Source organism: Manacus candei, unplaced genomic scaffold (genome assembly GCF_025592945.1).
Source record: "Manacus candei isolate 608988 ecotype Guabito, Panama unplaced genomic scaffold, ASM2559294v1 h1tg000056l, whole genome shotgun sequence".
NCBI lineage: Eukaryota > Metazoa > Chordata > Aves > Passeriformes > Pipridae > Manacus > Manacus candei.
In genome coordinates, this window is record NW_026138104.1 from 890,805 (window position 1) to 918,274 (window position 27,470).

Consider the following 27,470-nt stretch of genomic DNA (forward strand, 5'->3'; position numbering starts at 1 on the left):
AGGCTGCTCCCCTGCTTCAACAGTGTGGGGAAGGCAGTAAAACAAACCAGATGACTCTCTCTTGACAGTCAGGTCTCCTCTGGTCACCAGCCCCCAGGTCCTTGTCAGCCAGCCCGCTTTTTTCACCCAGCGCCCCGCAACCTTTCTCTGGCCAGCTGCCCCACCACTTCCAGCCCTCTCCTTGGAAGAGCAACACAGCCAGGACAGTTGGCACAGTGCAGAAGGTCACAAAGGTCCCACAGAGGCACAGTCAACACCTCAACAGTCGCAGGGCTGGATTCTGCTTTCGACTCCAAGGGTTGATGTCTCCACCCTCACTGACTCCAGTGCTAAACCTGGCTGTGTTGACAGAAGGTGCTGGCAGCAGCACAGGCTTGGATTAGTCTCTGGGGAGAGAGGCAGCTCCACTGGGTGACTCAGCACTCTATGGGGGGGGGATAGGAGAGAGGATGAGGGAGATTCTGTGCTGTAGTTATATAAACAAGCCAGCAGAGATTGCCAAAATATGGCCTGCTACCTATGTTAAATTCAATTCTGAGCCAACAGAAACCATTAATTTCATATTTTTGACTGAAATCTCAGCAGAGTGATCATGGGGTCTATGACTGGAGCTCCTGAGTGCTGTTGCAAGACACATATAATTTGGTAGTAATGCCAATGAAAAAGGCTCTCCCCCAAGCTGCCACTGACCATTAGTATATTCTTTTTGATTTTGCAGTGTACAGTAGAATGCAAAAGAAAAAAATGCAAAAATTTTTTTTACATAGTAATCCATCCTGTAAAAGTAAAGTAAGGTGAACATATTAATAAAATATTTAAAGAAGCCCAGTCTTCTGCATTTTCTGTAGTTTTCTTTTCCTAAAAAATTAAAGTTAATAAAAGACAAAATATGAACACTATACTGTTTTCAGGAAAAAAAATGTGGGAACAGAGAGTAGAAGAGTTCAGCCTGAAAATCCTTCACTGACCTTATGAAATAACGAAAGCAGTAAGATTCATCATGAAGTACCAGACAACCCCCCAGAGAATACTGTACTTCTATTTTTCAGGTTGTAATCCAGGCACAAACTATCCTCCAGAAAATTATTAATCAAATTCAAGATTTTTTTTCTCATACCTACAAAGTGCAGGCTTCAAAATTTCGTGCACATATGTCACTCAGTCCAATTCCCAGTCTTAACCATTCATTAGAGATTAATAAATGTGTTTTAATAATTCATACAATTCACTCCTTTCAAATGCAGAAAACTGAAATTTAATACAGAAATGAGTCTCAACATAAAGACATGAGATAAGAGCACACAAGTTCACGGGAACTAATCATGTAGAATCTTAAACAGAGCCTACCAGCTTAGAGTCCGCACACTCACCCAGACAATTAAAGCTAATCAATTTAATGCCTCCAGAAAAAAAAGTGTCTAAAGATACCATCCCCTTATTTCCCATTATTGAAAACATAGATCTTAAAAAGCATGGATAGGCATTAAAAAAAACATTCCCAGGTCTCTTTACCTGATTTTTTCATTTGTAACAGTCTCAGATTTGGGCTTCGCAAAAAAACCCCCTGTTATTTGTAAAGAAAACAAATGCTCAAGAACTTTGTGTACCTTAAGAAAAATAACTTGTGCTTCAAGGAAAAGAAAAACATGATCCCCAGAGCCTCTCCTGCTTCTTTCCATGGGGTAAGAAGTTCTGCTGATGAACAGCAAATGTTTGGTTTGTAAAGCCAGCAGAGACCTATAACTGGCCTAAGATGTCCCACACGGAGCCTGCTGCCTTTGTGGCCCTCTTGGCCCCTCTTCCAGCAAGTGCTTTGCCAGCAGTGCTGCTGTGGGCTCCTGCAGGTAGACTTCTCACAAGTCACCGCTCTCTGAAAGGATCCTTGCATAAGTCCAGGTGTCTGGATATGTAGTGAGGAAAGCATGGGCTCTAGGTACACACAAATGGGAGAGGAGGAGAACTCATGCAATGAAAACCACTTATGTAGAAGGGGAAGATAAAGGCTTGAATCCTAAATGAAAAACTCCTTGATAAGCTCATTAAATACATTTTCCTTTAGCTAGAAACACACTGAACATCACAATAAATATGAGATCTTATTTGCAAATGTCTTGCCTTCTTATAGCTCATGCCTCTTTGGAAGTTTCCCTCCCAATAAGGCATCTTTCAGTCTGCATCCATGCAGTGTCTTCAGGGTACTTAGCTCCATAGTAGCTAATTACTCCCATGAGTCACACAGAGGGCATGAGTTTCTACTGATGGTGTACAGTAGGACAGTCATGAGGGTGTATGTATTTTTAGTATCCTTTCATGTTTTCATTTAAAAAAAAGACATAAATCTCCCTTTAATTTTGTTGACAGTCTTCCCTACCTAATCTGTCTGGTAGTAGCAGACCATTGTAATACATAGGAGAGTCCTATCTATAGCTCAGCCCATGTTTTCTGGTCCATAGGAGGGTTCCCTGCCACACATGCAGCGGCACAGCCCAGTGTGGTCTGGAGCACAGCATCAGAAGAACTTGCATGAGATTACTGGCTTCTGTCCTAATACAAGGGAAACAGCATCTAAAAAGCCTGAGACACAGGAAAGGAAGTTTCCTTATGTGCCATCTTCTCCACAAAGAGTTCATGTTTCAGCTTCCTTGGGGTTAAGTCACCAATGGTCACTAAAAGTACAGTTCACATCTATGATACCACGGCCTGACAGCACTTCATAAAACATGAGAGACAACGTCATTTCTTTTACTCTTGGGTGAGTAAAGTACAGGAAAACAAAACAAACTTCCCTACACCAGGCACCAAGACAGAGCAGAACCTGAATCAAAGCTCAGGACAGCTCTGTGACCTGGTTGCTGTGGTATGCAACCTGTAGGTATCTAACCTGTTAGCTAAGGTGCCACCCATGGGGGGATCCATCCTCCCGGCCAGGGCAGCCATGAACACGAAGAGCTATCTTACTGCACACAGGCAAAAACACGTGCATCACCCAGAGCCCTGCATCTTCCCACAGGGATTTTGAGCAAGAGAAGGTAGAGGTAAACATCTTATTAAAAAATAAACAGACTTCAACATAAAGGTCTGAGAAGTGCCTTGTCAAACAGCAGAGGCACCAGCACAACACTGGGCTGCGTGTGCAAGGGGGGAAGGAAGGGCTAACAGCTACGATGCACTACTATTTATGGCAAAAATTTTCTCTAGTTGAAATGCAGCACAATATAAGCCATTCATGAACACACTGATGGTTGGAACATTTGGCTGCCTAAATATTCAGACTGTGCTGGAGGAGACAGCTGAGCTGGCAGCTCAGGGCCAGGAATCAGTCCCTGGTCAAAGTCATTTACATCAATGACATCTTCCTACACTTCCAGAAATAAATGGTCCTAAAAACTCACAGATGCTTACTACTGTGCTAATAACTGCATCAGGCATCTGACAATTGCCACATTTGCGTCATTTAGAGTATAGCAGGTCTCAAACAGGAAAGACCCCAATATATCACTTCCATAGTAAGAAGAGAGATCTTTTTGTGTATTCTGTGGCACAGTAACAAGTCAAGAGCACAACCCACATCTGCAGCTTTTCACTGGGTATCTATCAAAGACATGCTTTTGTCATTCACATCTCCAAAAATTAAAAGGGAATACAAACCTTTCACAGAAGCTTTGGGGCAGCCATTGATCACTCATCACTTTTTTCCCCCCTAACGGTGTGGGGACAAAAGAAGGGAGGCTGTTCTTTCAGTGAACAACAAGCTATAATCTATATCCTACATCCAGGGCTCGTGATATGGTTTGAAGCTGGCTCCCTGCCAAGTCTCCAAACCTTACCACCAGAGTTCCCCCCCCCCCAAACCTCAGGGAGAAGAGGGAGAAAAAAAAACTAAGAAAACCCAAAATGAGAGAGAGACAACCAAAGTGAGATATATAAATATATTTACACTTACATACAATTAAAATAAGGGAAAGGGAAGGGGGAAGGGAAAAGGAACAAAACCAAAATATTATATATATATAAATATCCCAATTAGCAGCCCAATATCTATCCACTAAAAGAGTTAGCAAAGAAATAGCTCACTGCTCTCCTGGGACAACCGAGGGTCGCTCCGGAATGATCGCCGGCAACCTCTGTCTCCCAAGGTCGACAAGGCCTTACCAGGCCTCGCTCCCCAACACGGCAGACTCAACAGCAGGGAACCTGCACCTCCAAGCCGCCGGAAGGAAAGAGAACGAAAGCCTCTCCTCCTTTCTTCTTATATCCCAGCTTACGTAAAAATCGTAGGGAATACTGGGTAAATCTGGACCCTTCCTTGGTTACAAACTAGTCACCAAGGAAGGCCTAGCCCAAACCACCACAGTTCGCTAAGCAGATATGGCCAGGGCCTAGTTTTTCTCAGAAGCAAGTAAAGCTTTTATTTTAGACATGGGAAGACTCTTACCCATGTGGGAACAACAGAATCCAGAACTGTCAGTTACCTGAAAATGTACTCTTCTGAAAACATGGAGCATTCGTGTACATACCCAGATAAGGCAACTGAATTAACACCTCCAGGGGCTGCTCTGTGCACTTCCCATCAGCTGAAGCACTGCTGTTCCAAGGCGGTCTTTCCCGGCAATTCCATTCTGCTTTGAATAATTAAACCTACTCCAAAGCAAGGACTTCAATCCTACACCAGGGCCACAGCAAACAATCAGTTGGCTTCCCCTTATTTTTGTCCCAGTAGCTGCTTCTTTGCAGAACAGCATCACTGTGAGATGTAACTGAGAGAAGATGACTGTTGAAAACCCAGTTGTGCACTGATCAGTGCAGGGACAGGCTTTGCCTAATCAGAGATTTGAAAACTGCTCATCTATGCTCCAGCTGAGTTTGGCAAACATCAGAGCCCTTACTGTCTGGGGATCAGGATTTAAAGTCTTCATTAGGCTAAAGAAGGACAGATAGATGCACTGTCCACCTCTGCACTGCTGGTCATTCTACTTGGAGACTGAAGGAAATTTTCTCATTATTAAAGTAAATCTCCTCTAAAACATAAATGATATTTAAGCAATATTCTCTATTGCACAAAAAGCAGTATAAGAGGCTTCTTATTGCTCAGGAGAATGAAGATGCACAAAGATGCTCAAAAATCAATGGTTTGTAAAAAATTCTCACATCAGAGGATGGAAACCACAAAACAGACCCTTAGAAAGTTAACAATTCAGCATTCAGTGACAACTTGGTTTCATTAGTCACCCAGAACCATGGAGTATAGAATATCCTGAGCTGGAATGATCCATGAGGATCACTGAGTCCAACTCCTCACTCTATACAGGGCAACGTGACAGTTAAATCTAAGAGTGTATGTAGGTCACTAAGCTATGTGGCTCTGCCCTTAGCATCAATCATGGGGAGCAAGGGAAGGCTTCTGTGGAAAATATAATTTCTGAGGCATATATGAATGAAGATCAAACAGTTGTTGCATAGGTTTAACACTGCATCTCGCACATTCTTTTATTTGGGGACTTACTTAAAAATAACAAGTCAAACTATACATACACTACAAAAAATCACTGCTGACTATGGTTCATGCAATTGCTCGCCTTGACTCTACATTCCAGTCAATGCTTATACTCCTACCTTTTGGTACACAATCAAATTACAGTGACCTAAGCAGTTCAGGAGAAATTAACCATGTGTTCAGCTCACCAAAGCTCTGGTAAAGATATCTGAATTTCTTATTTCATCCAAGAGAAGAAAATTGAAACATATTTTACACTAATCGTCTCCGACACGTTTCTGTTTCTTCTGAGAGCTCTCGCTCAGGATCTGACTTCAGGGCAGATACGCTGACGCAAAAGTCCACACTTTCATTTGAACCACCTTTTTAATGAGGGTAAAAGTGATTCAGCTTCAACCTACATGGTGACAAACCGCTTAGCAAGTTTTAAATGGAACTAGACATGACAGCATGGTCAATAAAGAATGGTGCTAAATTTTGTTTTAAATCTTATTTCCTTTAAAATATACAGATAAACAAGGAAGTTGAATACCACACAGTCAATATTTAAAATGTAAATTCTATCATTCTTCTAAAACTGTATACAGGCTTTCTTAGAACTCACACAATGATGCTCAGTACACTTTTGAAGAGGAAATTAAGCCACAGAGAAGAGCAATTGATGATCCAAGGGGCAATTTTCTGTCACTAGGTTACTGCTGTCATTTGTATGTCCTGATTCTCCTATGTCTGAATTAAAAGTACAATAGCAAGTATGAATCACAAACTGAGAATTTTGCATGTTGTATACATTAGTGGATTGCATCCGTGTGAATTATTTTACCTATTAGCTCAGAGTTTCCTTTTAAAAGGTCTGAGAGTACTGCAAAAAGTTTATTACGTAATAAAAAATAAAATTTCTACAACTTTACATACTGAAAACCAAGGGCAAACCTGAAAACTTCAGTCTAGTCAGTGAAGCTCTGACAAATTGATTTCTAGGACAAATATGCAGCCAAGCCATTTTGCTTTGCTCAGGATCACTCAGGATGTCTACAGCAGAGCAGGAAACAGGAAGATCTTAGTATCAATCCAAAACTTCAGTCAGAAAAACATTATTCCAATTCCCTGGCATTATTGCTGACATTTTGAGTTGTTGAATTGAAAAAACAAACTCTCACAAAGAAATCATATTAGTGTACAGAATTTATTACCTTCTATTAATATGAGGTCAATAATTTTGATATGACTAAATTAATTCTGAAATAAACAGACATTTTTAAATACATATAAAGATGAGGGGCTTTAACATGAGAGTTATTTAGTTGATCTGGACTCTTAATCCACATGCAGGATACATCGATCGAATATTGTACATTTCCTTTCATTTTACACTGGTCCATAGTATAGCACAATTTCTGAGGGTGAAAGCAGGGAGGAAAGAAATCATATTTTCAAGTAGCCCTTTTATTTAAAAAGAGCATCAATGATATATTAAGCCAGTGTCTTTCTATCTGATTTTGATTTTACTTACAGTATAACTTTTGCAAAATATACAGCTCACCAATGATACACAAACAGTGGCCCTTTACTAAGGGCAAGTAACAAAAAAAAAAAAAGAAAGAAAACAGAAAAGAATTCTACAGATTAGAAAAGTCATATTTTAGAACACTATGTCACTTCAGAGTGCCTCCAATGTTGGTAAGAAAGGTCATGCACAACATTTCATGTTGTCATTAGTTCATGGGAGATTTGTCTGCATGCTTCACATGAACAGAAAAAGGTACAAGTCACAAGGAAAGCAGCTTTCTCCAGTTATCTTTTAGGCCTGTCTATGTCGTCAATGGCAGCTAACAGCTTCTGTCTTGCCTTTTTGTTGATGTGGGAGCCCAGACAAACATTCACCAGATTGGTCAACTGCTTAGTGGAGTACTCCTGGCAAACAAAAGCAGATCATGTTACGCCAGAATAAAACACCAAAGATAGAAAATTAATAAAATGCAGATATACTCAGTGTGGACTTTTCACATAGTAGCAGTCAGTACACAAGGCAGATTTAAAGCGGTAGTTAAGTCAGGTCTGGAGAGTTTTCAGAGCTGAGGTAGAGGACAAAAATGTATTTCACTACATGGCAGATTATAATGGAAAATGCTTAAGACTTTAGAAGTGTTGGACAGACTTCACAGAAAGTAACTGTGAATATGTATATAAATCAATTTTTAATATTTTTTCCATTCTTTGGGAGGTATGCTGGGAAATATGTGTGCAAATGGTTAAGCTTTTAACACAAACTGTGACAAAAGTTGATCTTTTTTATTTTGTCTTTTCATTTCCAATTAGCTTCTAAATGCTTCTGTCTACAGAGTCTCCAAACAATGTTCATTTCAGTACATGGTAAAGGAGGGAAAAATGACAAAAATGTTAAGACAAGAATTCTTAACATCTGTGAAAACACCATATTTGCCAGGATTACCTTTATATCTAACACTATCCAAAACACAGCTTCCACTAATGGGTTTAAACAAGAGTTTTTCCACACAGGTCATCAAGCAACAGCTCACAATCTCTCTCTTGACTCCAGGTAAAACACGGAAAATTACATTAAAGACAAATTTCTTTCATTCATTTCTAGTGGGATTTAAAGTAATCCCAAAATACAAATTTCAAGTGCTCCACTTTAAAAGACTCTTCACTTCAACAACGGGCATCTCCAATAGCAAGTGACCGCTACTAACAGTCTTGTTATAATTGTTAGTTTATGCTATCATGAAAGTATGCTAATTGTTCTCAAAACACAAATGAAGACATCTCAGAGAGCAATGTTAACCCTGACTAAGCACTATTAAATAAGGAAAGAAAAAGCAATTATTCTTATTCCTTGTGCCTTACAGCTTAGTTTTAGCAAACTACTCCTAAAGGCAATGCAAAACTTTATGGTGCAATTTCAAACCATACTTCTTGATGATGGAGTTGTGCACTTTGGCATATTCTGAACAGCACACAAATGTTTTCAATTTCACTTTGCTCTAGTTCTCTACATTTTTGGATACAGTAGGTAGCTGTGACTGGTTTAGTCATCCTTCCTAGTCATTAGACATTAAACCAATACAAACACATACTGACTTCATGTGAGAATGAACACATACATGCACACATGCAATTACTTATACTTCTTCCTATACAGATTTTATCATAATAAATTAATATACTCACATATATGTATATATTAATTTTTAACACATTATTTACAGTTGTTAGCATGATTTTATCATCGTGGTGAATTTTCTTGATAGACAATAAAAGAATGCAAATTTAACTCTTACCCTGTGTTCTTTTATCCAGCGTTCCATGTCATTTTCTGTTAGGTAGTATGCTTTAATGTAGGTCTCCACAAATTCTTTATCTGGAATAGGCCTAATGTCTGTTAACTTTTCTAGTTTCATTAGGAACTGTTGAAAGTCCAGTTGCATCAAGGCACGTCCTTCATTGCTGCACTTCTTTACATTGGCATAACTAAAAAGAGAAACAGCGGAAAGCAAAACTTACAAGGAAATAAAAATTAATTTTGCTTCTCAAAGTTGTTTAACCTAGCCCTTCAAACCTTGAGGAGGAACATAATTATGGTTTTAAATTAAAAGTAGACAAGAACTTCTAGGATGTCTCCTGTAGAGCTCTATTTGCATTAGTATGATACGTCTTAGCCCCAGTCATAAAACAGAATCCCACTTTACCCAATGATACTGAAAAAAAACACATGCCCCTCCCAAAGCCAATAAAAATCCTACACTGAACACCTTACTGTAAGTGGCTTAGAGGAAATTAAATCAATGCCCATCAGCACACTGGACAGTGGTTTCACATGATCATGACCACTAAAGTCTGAAAGGTACTATGCCTGCTTTAGGAGTGGTCACCAGAACTGTTCAACTGAGTGGGAACATCAAAGAAAGGCACAAAGCTGTTTGCTCAAAATCAGCCACAATAACCAGAGGATAAAGGGTGGCAGCACTGCCTAATCCCTCTAAGAACTTAGTGTGTTAATGATTGACAGAAAACTGGTGACAGGCTAGAAGAGACACTAGATGAGCTTAAGGCAGGTAATACTAGCAAGGATTGCAGTGGGGTGATACGCAACAAATGACGAAAAGGATCTCTGCGGTTTTTAAAATGGGTAAGGAATTGCATTTGTCAAGATCAGATGAAATGACATTGCAATGCCCTTAACAATGCCAATTTCAGTTGTGTACAGGGAATAAAAAGGCTTTGGTCAGGAGCACAGTCTCTTGAGAGACTTAATCCAGCTCACCCACAGGCTGCTGCCCAATTTATAATCCTGCCCCACTCTACTCCTCTACTGAATGTAGAACAAGCTCACTTTTCCACTGATTGATGAAGTCAGCCCATATATATATATGTATATATATATATGTATATATATATGTATATATATAGTCCCTAGATTATCAGGTCTGATGCAATGGATGCAGCAGAAACATGCAGCTAAAAACCAGATACGCAGCAAAATCAGGTTAAGAGTAAGAAGAAATTTCACACTTACAGTTGGTATGTAGAAAGAATTTGCAGAATGCAAAAATAACAGAGGCAAAAAGAGAGGACATCAATACAAAAGTCCTCTAGAGGACTTCTACATAGAAGATTAGAAGATGATTCTCAACAGGCTCAAGAAGCCAACTGGAAAACAAGAGACAGCAGAGAAAGTGGAGATAGGGAAGGTCAAAATTCAAAGAAAGATATCACTGCCTGTAGTGGAGATGATTCTTCACTCAGTAAAGAGCCTAATGAGAGCAATTTCAGTTGACTGGCTGACTGAAGGAAAACCACCTCCTTCATGGCTTTGAATTCCCTACATTCATGGAATACAGAGACGAAAGAAGTTACGAAGGTATTCAGGAGTCAGCTGTTCAGAATACTTTTCTTCCCTTTCCCCAGTGGGAAAAGAAACTACAAGATATGTAAGAAAAGAAGAACTGGGCGAGAATGAGAAATTACAGGCAAATATTTGAGAGTAGATGATAATGAGTCCTCTTTACACTCTCAGAAAGGGCACAGGACAAATTATATCAGCAAGGTATTCCCAATCCATCCTGACCAGTCAGTGAAATGTTTAGGTTAAAGTGACAGTTTCATGGTAAGTCATAAGCGTGAACCAAAATTGCAGCATGGAACAAGACATAGGAGCTAAGAATGAAGTTGGTCATGAACACCAAAGTCACAAAAGATGAATGAGATTGTGATGTAAGAAAAGAAAACAAGTTCAAAACACAAAGCTTGTGAGAAAGGAGGTTGGTAGTGACTGACAGTGTTATTGACTTGAAAGGTAAGGTGGCCAGGGTGAGGAGAAGAGAGAAGACTTTATTTCACTTATTTTGATTTGAGGTATGATAAGTGGAAAATAAAATTTCAAAAAGAAAAGATAGTTGTATAGGTCATATGTCCTATGAAGGAACTGAGAAGCCAGAGGGAGGTCATGGCTGGATTTAGTTGCCCTGAACATGAAATTGATCTCTCAAGAGACTGCAAAAGGATCACGGCATGAAAAGAAATGGGCATGAGTTAAAAAATGATGGTTTGATGGAAACAGTGAAAGCTGACAATCCTCAAAAGGTAGCTAACACTTGGAGAAGAAGGATGTTTTGTTGAGGTCCTAATTTAGAGCAGACAGCAGGAGAGTGGGATGTCAAGAAATAAAATAGGTAGTATGAAGTGCATAGGGTAAAGAAAACCAGGAAAGAAATATGGAAAGAAGCAGTGGAAGACAGCACACATTCTATGATGCAGAAGAAGTTGTGATGAGAGCCCAGACATACGTAGCAAGGGGACAAACTCACAAAAATAAATGCAGTGGATGAAAGGTCTACAATACTTAGGCTACAATATTGAATCTGAAAAGACTGGGACACTGATTAAAAAAGAGAGGGATAAGCAAGTTGTTACAGTTCCTAAGGTGCTTGAGCCTCTACTGACCAAGCTAACTAAGACACCTTTCTATTCCTGATGCATTTGGAAAAATCCTGTTCCAAGGCTACTCTAAGATGATGGCTATGGTTGACAACTCCATCTTTCTTCCTGGCTAAGATAAATTGTATCACCACTGAGGTGCTGACAATTACCCTTTTAATTTTCTTCTTGCCCTGCTGGGAAATGGTAATTTTCATACAGAAGTAGCTTTGAAAGAGCACTATGTTTTCAAATGCTTCAGTGAAACATTCGATGTCATTCTTCAGAGGTGTCTAGGAACAAGACCATCCCCTTTAGGCTTAGGGCCACACTCTGTGAAACAGCTGCTAAGGAGTACGTTAAGCACTATTTTTCAGGCTCCCCAAAAGCATGTGGGCACTACAAAATTAGAACTTCCATAAAATAGATGTTATCATTACAGACATACTTACCCAAAAGCAAGAATTTCATGAAGTACTCACCCTTCCACTAGAGTTCTATTGGCCAAGCGTATGCAGTGTTCCCAAAGGATGTTGGAGACTGGCAGGGGAATACGGACTCTCTTAGACACCTCATTCAACCTTCTGTTAAATTCTTCAAATTCCTGGCAAAATATAAAAGATGTTTATTCTTTTAGCAAAAAATGGATCATACTCTATACATCATACAACAACAACAAAGAATTAGAGATGCACATGAAAGAGAATACTGAAAAATAAGAGCAAAGCTGAGAAGCTTAAGACACAGACTGTACAGACAAGATTAATGTCTAAAGTAGAAAACATACCACTTTCTGGTATATAACTCACAACATCACCTCAGTGATTTTTTTTTTCAAAATGAAATGCTGCTCTGCTCCCCAGGGCTGTAGTTCTCTGTGAAAATGACACCTTTGAAAATGAACCAAGTAGCTTATCCTTCAAATGCCATTTTCATTGTCTCACTCCCTAAACTCATATTTAACTTCTTTAAGTCAATATACAGCCACTGAAGAAAATCCAGTGATGATCTCTTTATCCCTCTAAATACCCACCCCATCAGCTTTAAAAGAGAAGCTCAGAAATATTGTAACCATTTTTCATTCTTCAACCTTTCAGATTAGATAGTTCCTCAGTCCTTTAAAAGCAGCTGAGAGAATCCATTGAAAGAAGCCAAATCTAACAGTTCAGGAGCACACTGCAGCACCAGATAACAATTCAGGTTAAGAGAAGGCACCTGTTTCCACATGAAACATCAATGGCCTGGATGGATTTGAGCTGATACTAGGAGTGAGAAACTAGTCATAACTGAATGTAAGTACTACTGCAATGATTTTGTGACTTAAATAAAGTGAAACAGAAGTTTGCTGCTGGTGACTCATGCTTCTATTGTTTAAAAAATGTATCAAATTACTTAAATTTAAAGCAGACTGGTAATGAACTCTTCTGTATAACCAGCAAAAGCAGTTTGCAGTGCGGCCTATTAAGACCACATTTGTCCAACAAAGTGTTTTCATTCCAAGGCTGTTAATTTCTTCTTATACCCTTCCCCATCAAAAATTCAGTAAGTGAAGAAAATCAGAAAGGAATCTCAGTAACCAATTGGTGTTTAACACAAATTTTCTGAAAGATGAATTTGGCAAGAAGAAGTAGGGTACCACAATGTCATGCTTTAACTGGCATACAACTCCCACTTCTGAAGATGCCTAAGCTCCACAATAATCAACTTCTTGAACAATCATCTTTCCCCATTTTATCTGCTTCCATGCATACTCTGAATATAGGATTTTGCATATGTGTGCACATGGCTGAAAGTAGTTGATTATTTCTTTAGACACTACCTATATTTGACATTCCTGGAGTCCTAGTGTACACAGCAAATCACTAATTGCTTAGCAGTAACCTAAAAGCTTTCATAGTAATTAGTACCAGCCATATAATGTACAGACCAGAACTGGGTTTAGATGGGATTAGACCTGATTGTCCTGAAGCAAATTCATCAGCAGTTGCACACGCACAAAAGGAGAAAGTTTTACCCCAGTGATTAACTATTTTAAGTACAAACTGATATCAAAAAGCCATGGCAGCATAAACAAGGGTAATCACAAAGACTCTGTCAAATTCAGTGCAACAATATATCCTCTGTCAAATTCTTCCTTCTTTGCCCTGATTTTTTTTTCAAGCAGAGAAGAGCTACAAAGTACAAAGGTGTTATCAAAACTGTTATTCAACACAGATGTGTAGCTTTTTCTGGGATACACAGTTCACACATCTTTAAAATAAAACGATGAAACTTTCAGTTTCTCTGTAATATAGTAGTAGTACAATTCTACTACTGCCAGATCTTCCCCCTGAAGACCTTTAGAAACATTATTTAGGCATATATAAAAGAATGAGAAAGGGATTGTCCCAAGACATAGCAATTGTATAACCACTTCTACTGAATGCAATTGAGAAGTTGGATTAATAACTTCCCTTACTTTCCTTTTCAAGTATTAACATCTAAATATAGCAACTTCAATTAGATATTGTGCGATCATTATCGGTGGTGATTTGACCTACAGCCCCTAAGACAATCACCAAAATTATTCAGAACAGCAAAAAGACTTTGTTAAAAAAAACAAAACACATTATCCACCAGATTTTCCTCAACGTTACTCTGTTTGCTACACATTTCTCTACAATTTTAGACTTGGACATGAGATTCATTAAACTTTTGTGGTGCCTTTCACCCACCATGTAGTCAACAAATCATCACTGAAAACAGTTTAATGCTTATATAAACTCTAGCACACCATTTCTCATAAAGTATTCACCTTTAAAAGAGCATCTACATATACATTGTGCTGTGACATGATTTCCTTCACATCCCATTTCACATTAGCCATGAGAAGTAGCATTTGTTCATAATCAATGGCTTTAGCAGCAACAATCCAATACACTGGTTTACGTAGTTCACTGGCAGTTGACACTGTCTGAAACAGAATATAAATAAAATTCAATTCAGTAAATTTCTGGCTATTAGGAACAATATATAACTATTATGTACAAGTATTTGCACTGTAATGTACAAGTTTCAAATCTTCTGTTCAAAAATCAGCTGTGAATTACACAATCCTGACCTGAGAATAGAACTGCTGAAGAAAAGGCTTCTTGGCAGCTGGCATCACTGCATCAAGATGAGGTTGAAGAAATTCAAACTGCTCAGCCAGAAATACCCTTTGAAAGCAAAGAAAATTTACTGTGAACTAAATGCAATGTTTGGCATGTCTCTTTACAATTTTTACTCTACAGTTGACATATTTGACAATAACAATATGTAACCTTGGAAAATTTAGTCCTGAGAAGAACTGTATCAATTTCATGACAGCATAACAACAAGTATTCTCAATTCTGACAATTTTAAAATATGCATGCAAAGAAAATGCTTGAATAAAGAGACTAAGGCTTAAATACCAACAATTCATATTTCTATTTTACTCAGGATACATTGCAAAAGTCTGGTGCAAGGTCTAGTGGCCAAGTGTCAAGCAATTTCCATACTGCAGGATAGTGAACAAGAATATTAATAAATCCATGTCATAATTAAAAAAAAAATTCCTAATTACTTATACATTAGTGAATCTATAAGACAGAATTTGGTATCATATTCATTGTCACAGGTAGAATTTGTTAATAACAACATAACAAGGAAATACATTTCTAACTAAGCGTAAATGAAAAATATATTTTTAAAATTAATTTCTAATTTTTAAGTGTCATCTTATGTAGGGAAAAAATAATTCCTACCTGACCCTTACTACTATTCTGATCAAATAAAAACCACTGTGTAACTTTGCATTACTTGCTCATTATAATCTCTTCTTCACAGTTCTGCTTCCACCCATTGGAAAAAATATGGTAATCCAAGCTAAACCAATATGAACTAAGCAGTTTTGAGTCTCAGCATAAGGTTAAAATGAACCATACAGATTAAATTAGCCTCTTTAAAATTAAATGTTTTTCTTGTATTGGCACAAATTACTGGACTACCTGCAGTAAAATTTAATTGTTGTGCTTGCAGGTTGTTAGACCAGATGGTCAGGCCCCACTATCTTTAATAAAGAAATTACCTCTATCACTCGTATTTAAAGTGTCATTAAGATGTAGGAATTTTTCAGCTCTCAAGAAGGTTTTGGCTTGTAATCACAATTTCTTAAACAATCCCCAGCTTTCAATGATCACAAAATACTGTATACAGTAAACAACCTACAAGGATTCTGTGGCCACCACTCTCTCTGCCAAACCATACAGTGAATTGCCAGATGTCAAAACTACGAGATGACTGAGATGTGGGCTTGGCACCTTCTCTTTTCTCTCTTCAGCAGCTGTGAGAGTTCCTGAAGGATCAGCAGAGACCTCCTAAAAACAAAGAATTAAACAAATTAAACCCCACAAAACCAGCAAGGATAGCTCCAGCTGAGCAGTTTCAGATGCCAGATAAGATGAAGGAATGTTTCAAATTTTAAGGCGTAATTTAAATCAAGCCTGAATCTAAAGATAACCATAGAGTATTCTATTTGAACAGTATAATGTTCAAATGGGTGAAAAAAATCATATAATATAGATCAGTATCTAAGGAAAAAATAAAAATAAGAAAAAAAGGCAGAAACAAACTTCTCACTACACCTTAACATCCAAACAGGCTTTAGCCCAATTGCCTTTTGCAAAACTGACTTCTCACCCTTGCAGATAGTATTTTCAATCTTACAGCAACCAAATTAAAAGACATATCAAAGGAATGTTACTTATGCATGGGCTTTACTGCTTATGTGAGCTGTGGCTAATGTAAGTAAAATACAATTGATGTACTCAATCAAGCTACCATTCCACAAAACCTTCTATTCTGAAGACATCTTGATGGCAGAAAACCAGAAAATACTCACAGCAAGGGAACAGTAACTGTAGTAAGAAACAGGTTACACCATTGCCCTGTTGCAAAATTAAAGAAGAAAATAGGGAAAACCTCCATCTGTACATTTGAGGAATGTATGTACAAGTTACAGCTAGGAGAGGAATCACAGAAGGAAGAAATTCCCAGAGCTATCATATTGGTCTAAGTGGGTGTATAAATGGACACCCCTTGAAGCTTGGCTACTTCCCAAAACCGCAGGAGGACATGGAAAAAATCGTAGTTCTGGCTTTGGATTAATTACTCATATCATGCTTACACACAGGCTATAAAAAGGTGAGAAATGCTACAAAGTAAAGGTAATATAAACCCCAGAACAGATAAAGAAAGTAGGCATGACATGGCACTGATTCAGTAAGTAAGAGCCTTTTATGGCTCTGGAGATAGAAACTCTGTGGCCAGACAGGTGCTACAATATATCAGCCTGTATGTTTGGAATGAAAATAAATAACAATAGCACAGTGACAAAGTAGTAGTAAAAATAATTTCTTCAAAAGCAAGATCAGTGGTACAACATTTCTGTTGTAAAGCAGCATATGAACACACAACAAATGTGACAACAACAATGCCTAAACATAATATTTATGGTTGGACTCAAAAAATCAAATCAGTTTAATTCTCAAATGGCTGCAAAAAATTGGACAAAGATGAAGCCAAAAACAAGATAATGAAAAAAAAAAGCCTTGAAGTTTGTGGATTGTTTGTTTGCTTGTTTCAACTGGAGATAGAAAAAAAATGAGAGGAAATTGCTGTGAAGTAACTAAAGAAGGAGGAAGAAAAATAGGCTCAAGCTGACCACAACAGTCACCATGAGTTTCTTCCAGGCTTCACAGCAGAGAACAACTGTGAGAAGTGACCTGAAATAGAATCATTGCTATTCACACAGTTTTTTCCAGACACTTTTGCCTAAGGAGAAGAGGAGAGCAATGAGCACCAGAAACATCAATGGAACTTAGTGGTAGTGTAACTCATTCTGTATGTCAAGATTGAGACAAGGAGGAATATGCATTGAAGCCAAGAGAAAAGGTACTGCACAGATGATCAGGTGAAAAGTGGAAAACCAACAGGGAGGTTATTCTGATAGCAAAATATCTGACAGACCTATTGTGGTTATACTGCAGCAATTAAAGGTAGGACAGGTGAAAATTGATTATGTCAAAATGTGTAAGCACTTGGTGAAAATTAAATGAGCAGAAAGATCAACACTTTGCTGCCATAGACAAAGCAGCACCAGAATGTGTTTACTGCTTGGATGAAAGCCAAGCCAAAAAATGACATTAAGAATATAAAACAACTGAGAAGATAATAATGTCCAAGCTGTTAAAATGGTTTGAGGTGTGGAGGAACAAAAATTCACAAGTTTCACTTTAACTATCTTGGATTTTAGTTGACAGTTTCCTCCTGTGGTGTGGCAGGCCAAGGCAACAGGGAGGTAGATTTGCTAAATCAGAAAGGCTCTTTCAGTTTTGCATCTTCCAAAGACATCAAACACAATGATAAAAACAGGCTACAGCAGATGGAACAATGCACAGACTGGGAACGCAGAGTTCTCTCTAACAAGGATGAGGAAAGTATCCTCAGATTTTTAAAAAATTTTGTAATAAGGTTACAGAAGCAAAAAGCTGATAAAGCAGGGAGCCTTGATGGATCCCCACAGAAATTCTGACATTAAAAACAAGGACTGCTGACTGAGCAATACCATCAACACAACTATTTGTAGTGCTAAGAGATCTCACAGAAATAGATTGCTGAGCAGAAGATAGAACTTCTAAAAGAAGCTTATGGCAAATGCTATTAGATACAGTTGCACTGAGCACAGGAATGATTATAAAGGCTAGCCACAATGCTATGTTATTTGCAAAAAGAATATTCATTGCTCTGATCTGTGTTCACATTCAGTCAGATAAATTTGCAATTAAACTGGCCAGATGCTTCACAATACAATGAAGTTTGCATTCTGCTGAGTCTATCAGAATGGATAAGCAAGTCAAAAGGCCTGGATATCTGCTAAACCTCATGTAATCTCTTTCAGGCAGCTCTAAGATACCTACTGAGCACATCCACAAGTATTCTGCACTTGGGCAGTGACATCCGATCATCTAGGCATAACAGTCAATTATGTAAAAATATTAACTGAGCCAAAGACACCACTAATAAACTATTAAAATTCTCTCTTTATGTGCCCTTTTTCTTTTTTCACTTCATTCCATTCTCTAAAAACCCAAACCAACACAAACAAACAAACAAACAAACAAAAAAGAAAGAAGCTTTGAAATGTTTACACAGAACAAAAAGAAACAAACACACAGACCACTCTGTTCTCAGGAGAGACAGAAAGTCACAAAGCAGGGGGAAGAGTATCAGTGGTAAAGATTTCAGCAGCTTTCTTTCTCTCAAAGACTAATTACAAATTATGTAAAAAACAAATATTTTGAAGGCTTAATTTTGTATTTATCACACTTCACAGTTGCCTGCCACTTTGGAGACATTTTAAACACGTTTTTTCTTCCTGCCTGCTTCTCATGAAGGTAAATATCTTATTAATCTTTTAATTGCCAAAATCGTGTTGCATCTGAAGACACAAAACGTTCATGAGAACTGGCTCAGTCAAAGACACGCTAGGATTCAACTAAGGAGTCAAACTCTGGTTCAAATACACTGGCCAAACACAGCATGAGCATTTATTCTCCCAATTTGTTGTAAAAGGCAGGCACTGCAAAAGCAAAAAGGAAGCCCAGGGAAACAGCCGGTGTGCCAATCCCCAAAAAAATCAGAAGATCACTCTGAAAGGGCCTCAGTGATGCATGAGGTTTTTCCTCCTGCCTTCATTAACAGAAATGATCAAATGACTGAAAGCAGCAATACAGTGGCAAAACATACAGGCTAGAACAGGAAAAAAGGCTACAGACTACTTAAAGAAATCAGATGTTTTTCAGTGTACCGGACTTTTAAAGTTAACCCTTCCAGTAATAAGGAAAATCTGCAAGACAATGTCTGTTGCCAGTGACTCCTTTGGAGTACCATAGCAAATAGGTAAAGTCCTGTAAACCAAAAGTGAGTGCCAAGCCCAAGGGGAGGAGGAGGAGAAGGAGGGAAGTATAAGCCAGTACATTAAACAGCAGCCAACCAAATTTTAATTTCAAGAAATGTCAAGTTACAGAGAACATATTGTAGCACCCAGTATCAAGCATGCACAGAGCAATATCAGAGCAGAACAAACTTACTTAGCTTTTCCTTGGATCAAACTAGCAGGTCTTGCTCATTGAGCAGAACTCTGGTATATCTAAGACATATCACAGCCCACACAACATCCTTGTAAGCAAACTTGGAAAAAGAGATTTTATAAAATAACTTCAAGGTATACATGGAACTGATGCAAACTACAAGATGCTCTTCTCCTTCCTTGACAAACAGGAGGAAACCCAAAATGTCAAAAAAAAAAAAAATAAAATTCATTAAAGGTACCAAAATTATCTGAACAATAACTACATGAACTGTAGCAGGTGCAGCAGGACAGGTTAACCAGGATTGCACACAGAAACTTTACAGCTGGTCTTATCCATTTAATTTTCTCTAGTCTAGTCTAATCTCCTCATACCATCATAGGAAAAGAACTGTTTTCTAATGCTACACACGACTGGCATACACAACTAGCAATTATTTATAAAAATGGCTTTGCTATAAAGGCCTGAAAATATCAGCATAATGAAGTGTTAAAAGAAGCTTACGAAACTGCTTTACCTGTTTAAGGGTTGCTAATAACACTAGTATGAGTGATAGTGTGTGCTTCGGGAAGTATCTTTATGAGATATGCATATTTGAATTAAATTTCATCTGGAACATGTTTTTACAAAAGAAAGGCATGTATTAGCAAAGATCAGGTATCAAATGAATAGGAGCATGATATTGTTTAAACAATTGCTGGGTATTTTTACTTTAGCATTTAATTGTTTACTCCGAAGAAGAAATTTTAAATGAACAAGAAGGAAAAAAAACCTGTAAGGAACAAGCATCTCCTTCAATCTCTTCCTCCAAAAAGTGTCATGTGTAATATGAGAACATTTTCATTTCCGTGGTTTGGCTGAACCCAGTAGCAAATTTCTGTTAAGCCTTTCATCTTAGTGGGAAGAGAAGACTATGAATTAATTACCTTAATCAGAAGTATAAACTAAGTTAATTATGTAAGTCAAAAATTTCACATGCAACTTGCAAGAGAGACATTTTTACGAGGCCTGATTTCATCATGAGAAAAGAAGTATGTATTTATTTCAGTTATCCAAAAGAACTTATGACCAAAATGACTGATTATCTGCCAATTATGGTGGGGATAGTTGACAGTTAATTACAATCATCCACTTCCATTAACTTTCAACAAAAACCAGTAAACTCCACAACTTGTCTCCAGCACACAAAGTTCTGCAGATGACACTAACAACCAGTAAATTCTTCAAAACTGTGCTTCTTCTGACCTAATACTTTTGCATAAGACTTTAGTTTTAGAATTGTTTTAATATATACACACACAATAGCAAAAATTTTAGTTTCGATTTTGCAATACCTCTTTATGCTACCAAAAGAATCCCAGTCTTAAAGGACTAAGTGGTGTTTGAAAGGCATGGACAAACCTATACTATCTGAAAAGGCTCTGGCAGTAGAACGGTCTACAGCAGCTCTGACATACCAACACTGTTACCAAGAACTTGATGTGTGCTGATGGACAAGGAAGAGCAGAAAGCAGACTAACCCCAAATGTTTATACAAAACAGGGTAGCTCTATGGTCTCTGTATATAAAACTGTAATTGATAGTTTCTGTAATATCATGAGCACAGATTACAAGAAAATAAAGTGATCAAAGAAAGTGTAACTTCTTATTGTATTCAAAAGCTCTCTTAAAACAGCTCAACTAACTCCAAGTAGTTGCTTAATATACAAGAATTTTTTTCATAAGAAATGTACTGAAAGCAACAAATCAGGTTATTTTCCTCCCTTTTGAGCTTACACTTACACATCCGCAATTGTTCTTGAAACTTAATGCTAAAAATGATAGGCAAGGCCAGTTGTAAAAGCACATTGCTTTCAAGGTAAAAGTACTTTTTGAATATGATGCAAATGTGTTAAGGTTTAAAAATGGTACTTTACAATACTCCTACTATGTTTTCAGTTGCAAGATTAGTATTTTCTTGCTGAGGGGCATGAAGCCTACCAAGCAGGTAATATTGACTCAATTTTTAGGAAAGTAAAGCAAACACAAACAATGTAAACTACTACAATGATCACTACTCTACAGACTTTAAGAAAGCAGATCATTAAAAACCAAACAACAAACCATCTTAAGAAACCTTTACAGCACAAGAGCCATGCTGCAACAGAACCTCAAGCTTCCCAACACATACAGTGCAGGCATTAAGCATCAGCCCCAGGGCTGAGCTGATCAGCATTGACTCACGGCAGGCATGAGGTTCTGACTTCAAGAGTGTGGATCCTCCATGCTCTTTGTCACAAAACAAGCATGTCCCAAACCTTAGTTGGGTCAGTCCCACTGACTTCAGTAGAAGAGTATAAAGTATAAAAGAAAACAATGTTTGTGAAGAAACTTCTGGGATCTTTGCATTTCTTTTATTTTTTAGTGTTCAAAGTTAAATGGAAGACTTTTTGCATAAAAAAATTACCAGAAGTTAAAAAGTTTATATATTTGTGTGACCCAATGCAAGAAAGCCTCTATCAGGAATCACTGTGTGCTGACAGACAACCGAGGAGTCATTAACTACGTTCTAAAAAAAATAAACATCAAATGAGATGTTTAGAAAAGCACGCCCACTGCCACAGCCTTGGGAACCCGAACCACTACCTTACAAAAAAACACGTAAGACAATCTGGTCTGCTCACACACATTTTTACTGCCGCACTTTCTTATACAAAGAAAGTTTTTCAGCAGGAGCTGCCACTGGTTCCCAGGTGCTCAGCTGTAACTATGTGGACAATTGCACTCCTCTGGAACTGTTTTGAGTGCCCAGGAAGGAGAGTCTGAAGTGACTAAAATAAGATGGTTCAGAGATCGCCCAAAGAGAGACCAAGCAATTGCCAAAACCCAGAAAATTTATTCAATTAAATAAGCTAGAAAACTTCAGTAAATTACTCCAGTCTACTTTGGTAATACAGACAAGTAAACAAAAAAAGCTGTATGAAGAACTCTAAATGAATAAATGTGAGGAAGCAAAATAGCTGCAGAAGTCCTAGCATAATTTCAAAGTGCTTGTCATGTCAGAACTTTCTTTTGTATACACAGAGTTTTCTTCCTTTGACAAGCAATTCATACAACATCTTAAACATTGAAAAAGCTTTCCATAAGGTGTATAATGACAAAGAGAGGAAGGGAAAAAAACCCCACAAATTGCGTTTCCTCTTTTTTTCTTCATGTTTTTTTTTTCTTTTAAGCAGCAGGAGACTAAGCAAGGATTAAAAAAATTGCAGAAATTATCTTCAGCCAAGCAAACCTCACCAAGAATCAGAACTACCATTTCACTGAAGACCTTAGTTACGACCTTTAGGAGCTGCATCCTGTGCTAGGCACTGCCATGTCAAGTGAAAAATTCCACATCAAGATTCTCCAGAGCTTGCCTTTGAAATGAAAAAACATACATAACAGGGTGTATGTCCACACTAAGTAATGCAGGACTGTGCTGTGACATTTTAGTAAATGGTTGTTTCCAGAACTGGGACTAATGTAACAGAACTGTACCATTCCACAACATCAAAGGGTCAAAGCCAAAACGGGCTGGAAAGTCAGGCATGAAGAAAATCTTACCAATCCTTATCTTATTTGCACAGATGAAAAATCTACATTTTCCTTCTCTGCACCATCAGTCTCTAACTTACTGACTCTGTCAAAAGACATATACTTTCTGGGGAAAGAGATCAAAAGCCAAAGCAAAGATAGAATATAAAATACACTGACCAATACTTATTTATATCACTAATTCTTTCCATCTACTCTTCTATACATTGCATTGAAATGCTTGTATACTTTACCACAATGATTTATTTCCTACTGCTGTAAGGCAGAGAAACTCTAAGAAACTTCATCTAAATTTCTGTTTTGCTTGGGCAAACTGCAATGAAATATTTATGAGTATTCCATGGTTATTTGCCCCCAATATTCTCTTTTGAATGCAGCAATAACGCTCAAAGCAACTATTTACATACACAGGACATTCACAGACAACATCTAGGTAATGGCAGTATCACAAGTACACTACATTTGGTGAAGATAAGGATGCTGGTTGGAAATAGATAAAGCAAGGAATCAGAAGTAGAAATTTTCCTTTCAAAGCACCAATTACCACAGATCACACCATTCTGATTGATGCCTTGTACCTAGTTGAGGGCTTACAGGTCTCAGTGAACAAACATGAACATCATTACTGTGTAAAAACACATTCCTGTTAGAAATGACAAACACAAGGACCAAATGCGTGCAAGTATCTCTACACACCCCACTCAGGAACTCCAAGTGAGGAGATATAGGCAACTCAGAAACAGGGACTTGTTTTGATGTATTTAGCCTAATCAAAAATCACATCTTAGTGAGGTTGAAAGGATAGCACCTCTTCATCCCTTTTTCACTCTTCTCTTTCTGTGTTTTCTTTTTAATACATCCTGCCGATATGAATGAGTAGAGTGCTTTTAGAGTGCTATTTCTGGAGGATTGAAATTATTAACTCTGAAGCTGCTGCAGAGCAGAAATCCGTATGAAACCCATTTTGTACTATCTGTGCAAGGGCCTGACTATGAAGTTCAGTTCATACTGTTCTCTTACCTCTCAGAAATGAAACTGGACCCTAAACTATTCTGAAACAAATACTCAAAGTGCTTTTATTTTTTATACTTCTGAGTTAGCCTACAAGTATTTCTTTAAGGCAAAGTAGGTTACACACAGAAAGCTCCTTATAGAAAACTACGCTGCCAGGACAATTCCACATAATTTACTATAAGAAAGCAAATAAAGGCAGTTTTGCTAATTGATAGGCCCCTTTTATTTATTTTTAACTAAACCTATTTCATTTATTTATCAAAAGAAATTTCAGATCATACTTAAACCAGTATCTTCAGTAGCAGGGCAGAGATTAGAAAGAGCCATAATTGGACAAAACTTCATTATTAGTATATTTGTAAAAGTTTGAAATCAGAAGCCTGTCTTCCTCATAAATCAAAAAGTGAAAAATTTCCATTTATAGTATAAGACCAGCATAAGTTCATAAGATATTAATAAATCTCATGGAATGCCTTTAAGTCAATAGGAGTTAGATAAGATTTCTTTCCCCTTTAAAATCATACCTTGAACGTAGCCATTAATTTCAATTGACAGTAACATTATCTGTTACAGGACAGTTAATGACTGAGGAAGAAAAAGAACTGCTTTTATTTTTCCATTTTACTCCTAGAAACTTTGGAGCTTTTTTGGTTTTGTTTTGTTTTGTTTTGTTTTGGGTTTTTTTGCTTGATTTTTTTTTGTTGGTTTGGTTTTTTATTTTATTTTTATTTTATTTTTTTTAAAGTTAAAAAAATTCAAGTCTGTAAAGCACTGTAAGGAACCACCACTACAGAGTAAGTTTAAAGAATGGATTCCATAGCTTGTCATTTTTCCATAATCTTTAACTGATTCGTCTGCAAGTTCTTCTGAGAATTAATTTTTCTCTCTTAATACACTGCCTTTGAGAAGAATATTAAGATGAGTAGCCTTTTTCTGTTTTTTAAAGGCCTAGTCTTATTAGTTATCTTATGCTCCCTCTACTGACTCAATAAGAAATGGCCCCAAAACCCTTTAAGACACTTCTCTGAGAGAACAGTTTAGGATTTGATATAATACTTCAAGGAATTAAAAAGGATAAAGTATATTTCTGTGGAGTGTCAAATCTTTGTGAAAGCCAGACTAAAGCATCTGTTTTCTACTTATTTCTAAGGCAGAAGCCTTAGAAAATAAAACGTTCCTGTAGCATTAACTACTATACAACCCAGTTATCATACCCCTAGGAAATTTATTCATAATGTTTGAAGGCATTTATATTTTGGTGGAAAAAGAGAACTTTAAATTTCCATTTCTGTTGCAGTTCTTATCAATATTTCTCTATAAACTCTGCTGCTCAGTTGAATCCACAAAATCTACCTGAAGTCTCCTTTACTATCCTCCTGTGAAAGACAGTAATCTACTACCAGTGTGACTGGTGCAGTGTGACTGCATTTAGTTTTCACATTTTGAAAATAAATCATGAAGTGACCAATGAGATACAATGTAAAAAATATATCAGGGAAAGTTCCCCAAAATTAAGAAATTACTTAATGAAGGACTTTGTATACTACCTCTACTATCTTGAAAGACAAACAATCTTTAGGATGGTTTACTGTTTTGCTATTCTTTCACCTAAGAAAAATGAGTCATCTATTGTGTTGGGTTGGTTTTCTTTTTATAAAACCTCTCTTAATAAGGATAATACTGATTGTCTCTCTTTATTACATGAACTGTAAAAGAAGATTTAAATACAGAATGTCATTGTTACATCTAGCAAACCTATTAAATTAGTTTTGCTGTGTATTAGAAACAAGTCATTTCATACCATAATGATCTCTATATCATGAAACCAAGCCTTTCTCATTACAGACACTGACATGAAAAAAGAAAAAAATCCAAAGGCCAAGATGAAATATAATTCCTAAATTTTGTACAGAGACCTCTATTCCACTGAGCAATAACAAAATACAGGTACTTACCAGATCAATCAGACTCTCCTGGATTCTGTTCAGCGTGGTGCGTAATCTGCTGCTACTGAGGCCCAGCCCTGTTAATTCAAACTGGAAGAAATACATTCTATATAAGTTGGGAAAGGAAAACTCATTGGTTTAAATTTTACAGTTATACAGCAAAACTTAAGTTTGCAAAGACTATCTACAATTTACTTACATTAAAGTTTTAGCACATAATCACAACCATACAAAATGAAAAGAAAATCAACAGAGCTCATGGCACTCAACATTGCACTGGTGTGAGGACTGACATAAGTATCTTTCATGAAGATGACAGCTTATCATTCATGTCAATAAAACAACCAGTATCCTTTACTATTTTAATACTGTATTTGGTTGCAGGACTCTACGTTTTCTCATTTGGGCAATGAGCCCAGATGGTGCAGCACAATGTCCCCTCAGAGACTTGCACGCACACCACACCCAAGCCAAATGGTCTTCACTCTAGCTATAAAATCTCATTTAATTATCTATCATGTATCTTGCATATGTAGAAATTATAACCATTGATCTTTATAAAAGAGTCATTATCACTTAATGCTTGTAAAGATCTACCTGAGAAACATGCCATCTTCATGTTAGTGGCTCAGGAGTATACAGTGCAGAGGCTCAGCTGAGATAAATCAATACAGCTATACTACTTTCCTGCTAAGTGCAATGAATTATACCAGCTGAGGGTCTGATTTGACATGCAGAACTATTGTAACTACTTATCTTCTACTTTTAATTAAAAAGAAAACCAATAAACTAAAAAACAGTGAAGGTGGAAATGGACATCTAAGAAACACACATTTAAGTCAACAATCTTGAAGGATTTGAATAAAGTTCTGGTATGTGATTCACACCAAAAGGCAATTTACTGAACAATATTTAGATCACTGTTGTGCACTGTATTATCAGACTTTCTTCAATGGGCTGAATCAGGGAAGCCAAGTGTTTGAGTTCAAGTCCTCTCCTCTGCTTCTTTAAAAGACAAACCAGTATAATTTAGGTCCTCATTTACTGAATCTAAGTTTCTGACTTAAGATGTCCATCTGCCCCAATTCTCCTACCTATTAAATGAAAATTTACATCTGAGCCAAATTCCCACTGGAAGTACACTCTGATGAAATCTAGAACCTGATCTAGGAGACATAATCACTATCTTGATGTCCACATTTGATAAACTGATAAATAGAAATGTTCATGCCTTTGTTTTTCTGCGAGTAAGATTTTTACTAAAATAATTTGTATTTTTCTTCAAATTTTTACTGTAGGAGCATCAGTTCTGAATTGCCTTTGATTTTGCAGGTATGTGACTGAAAAATCAAA

The 27,470-nt window shown here is 37.3% G+C and overlaps 1 protein-coding gene across 3 annotated transcripts in view; it reads right to left on the reverse strand.

Annotated features, from left to right (window-relative positions):
* Positions 1-6,661: 6,661 nt before the first annotated feature.
* The window catches only part of VPS50 (VPS50 subunit of EARP/GARPII complex), an 80,583-nt gene continuing 59,774 nt past the window's right edge, over positions 6,662-27,470 (reverse strand). For all 3 annotated transcript variants that reach the window (XM_051802163.1, XM_051802162.1, XM_051802164.1), the window contains 7 exons: positions 26,127-26,207; positions 15,662-15,810; positions 14,532-14,628; positions 14,226-14,384; positions 11,914-12,035; positions 8,797-8,986; positions 6,662-7,408 (listed from right to left, as the gene is read on the reverse strand). In XM_051802163.1, coding sequence (XP_051658123.1) covers positions 7,289-7,408; positions 8,797-8,986; positions 11,914-12,035; positions 14,226-14,384; positions 14,532-14,628; positions 15,662-15,810; positions 26,127-26,207 — 918 coding nt within the window. In that variant the 3' untranslated portion in view covers positions 6,662-7,288. The remainder of the gene's footprint in view (positions 7,409-8,796; positions 8,987-11,913; positions 12,036-14,225; positions 14,385-14,531; positions 14,629-15,661; positions 15,811-26,126; positions 26,208-27,470) is intronic.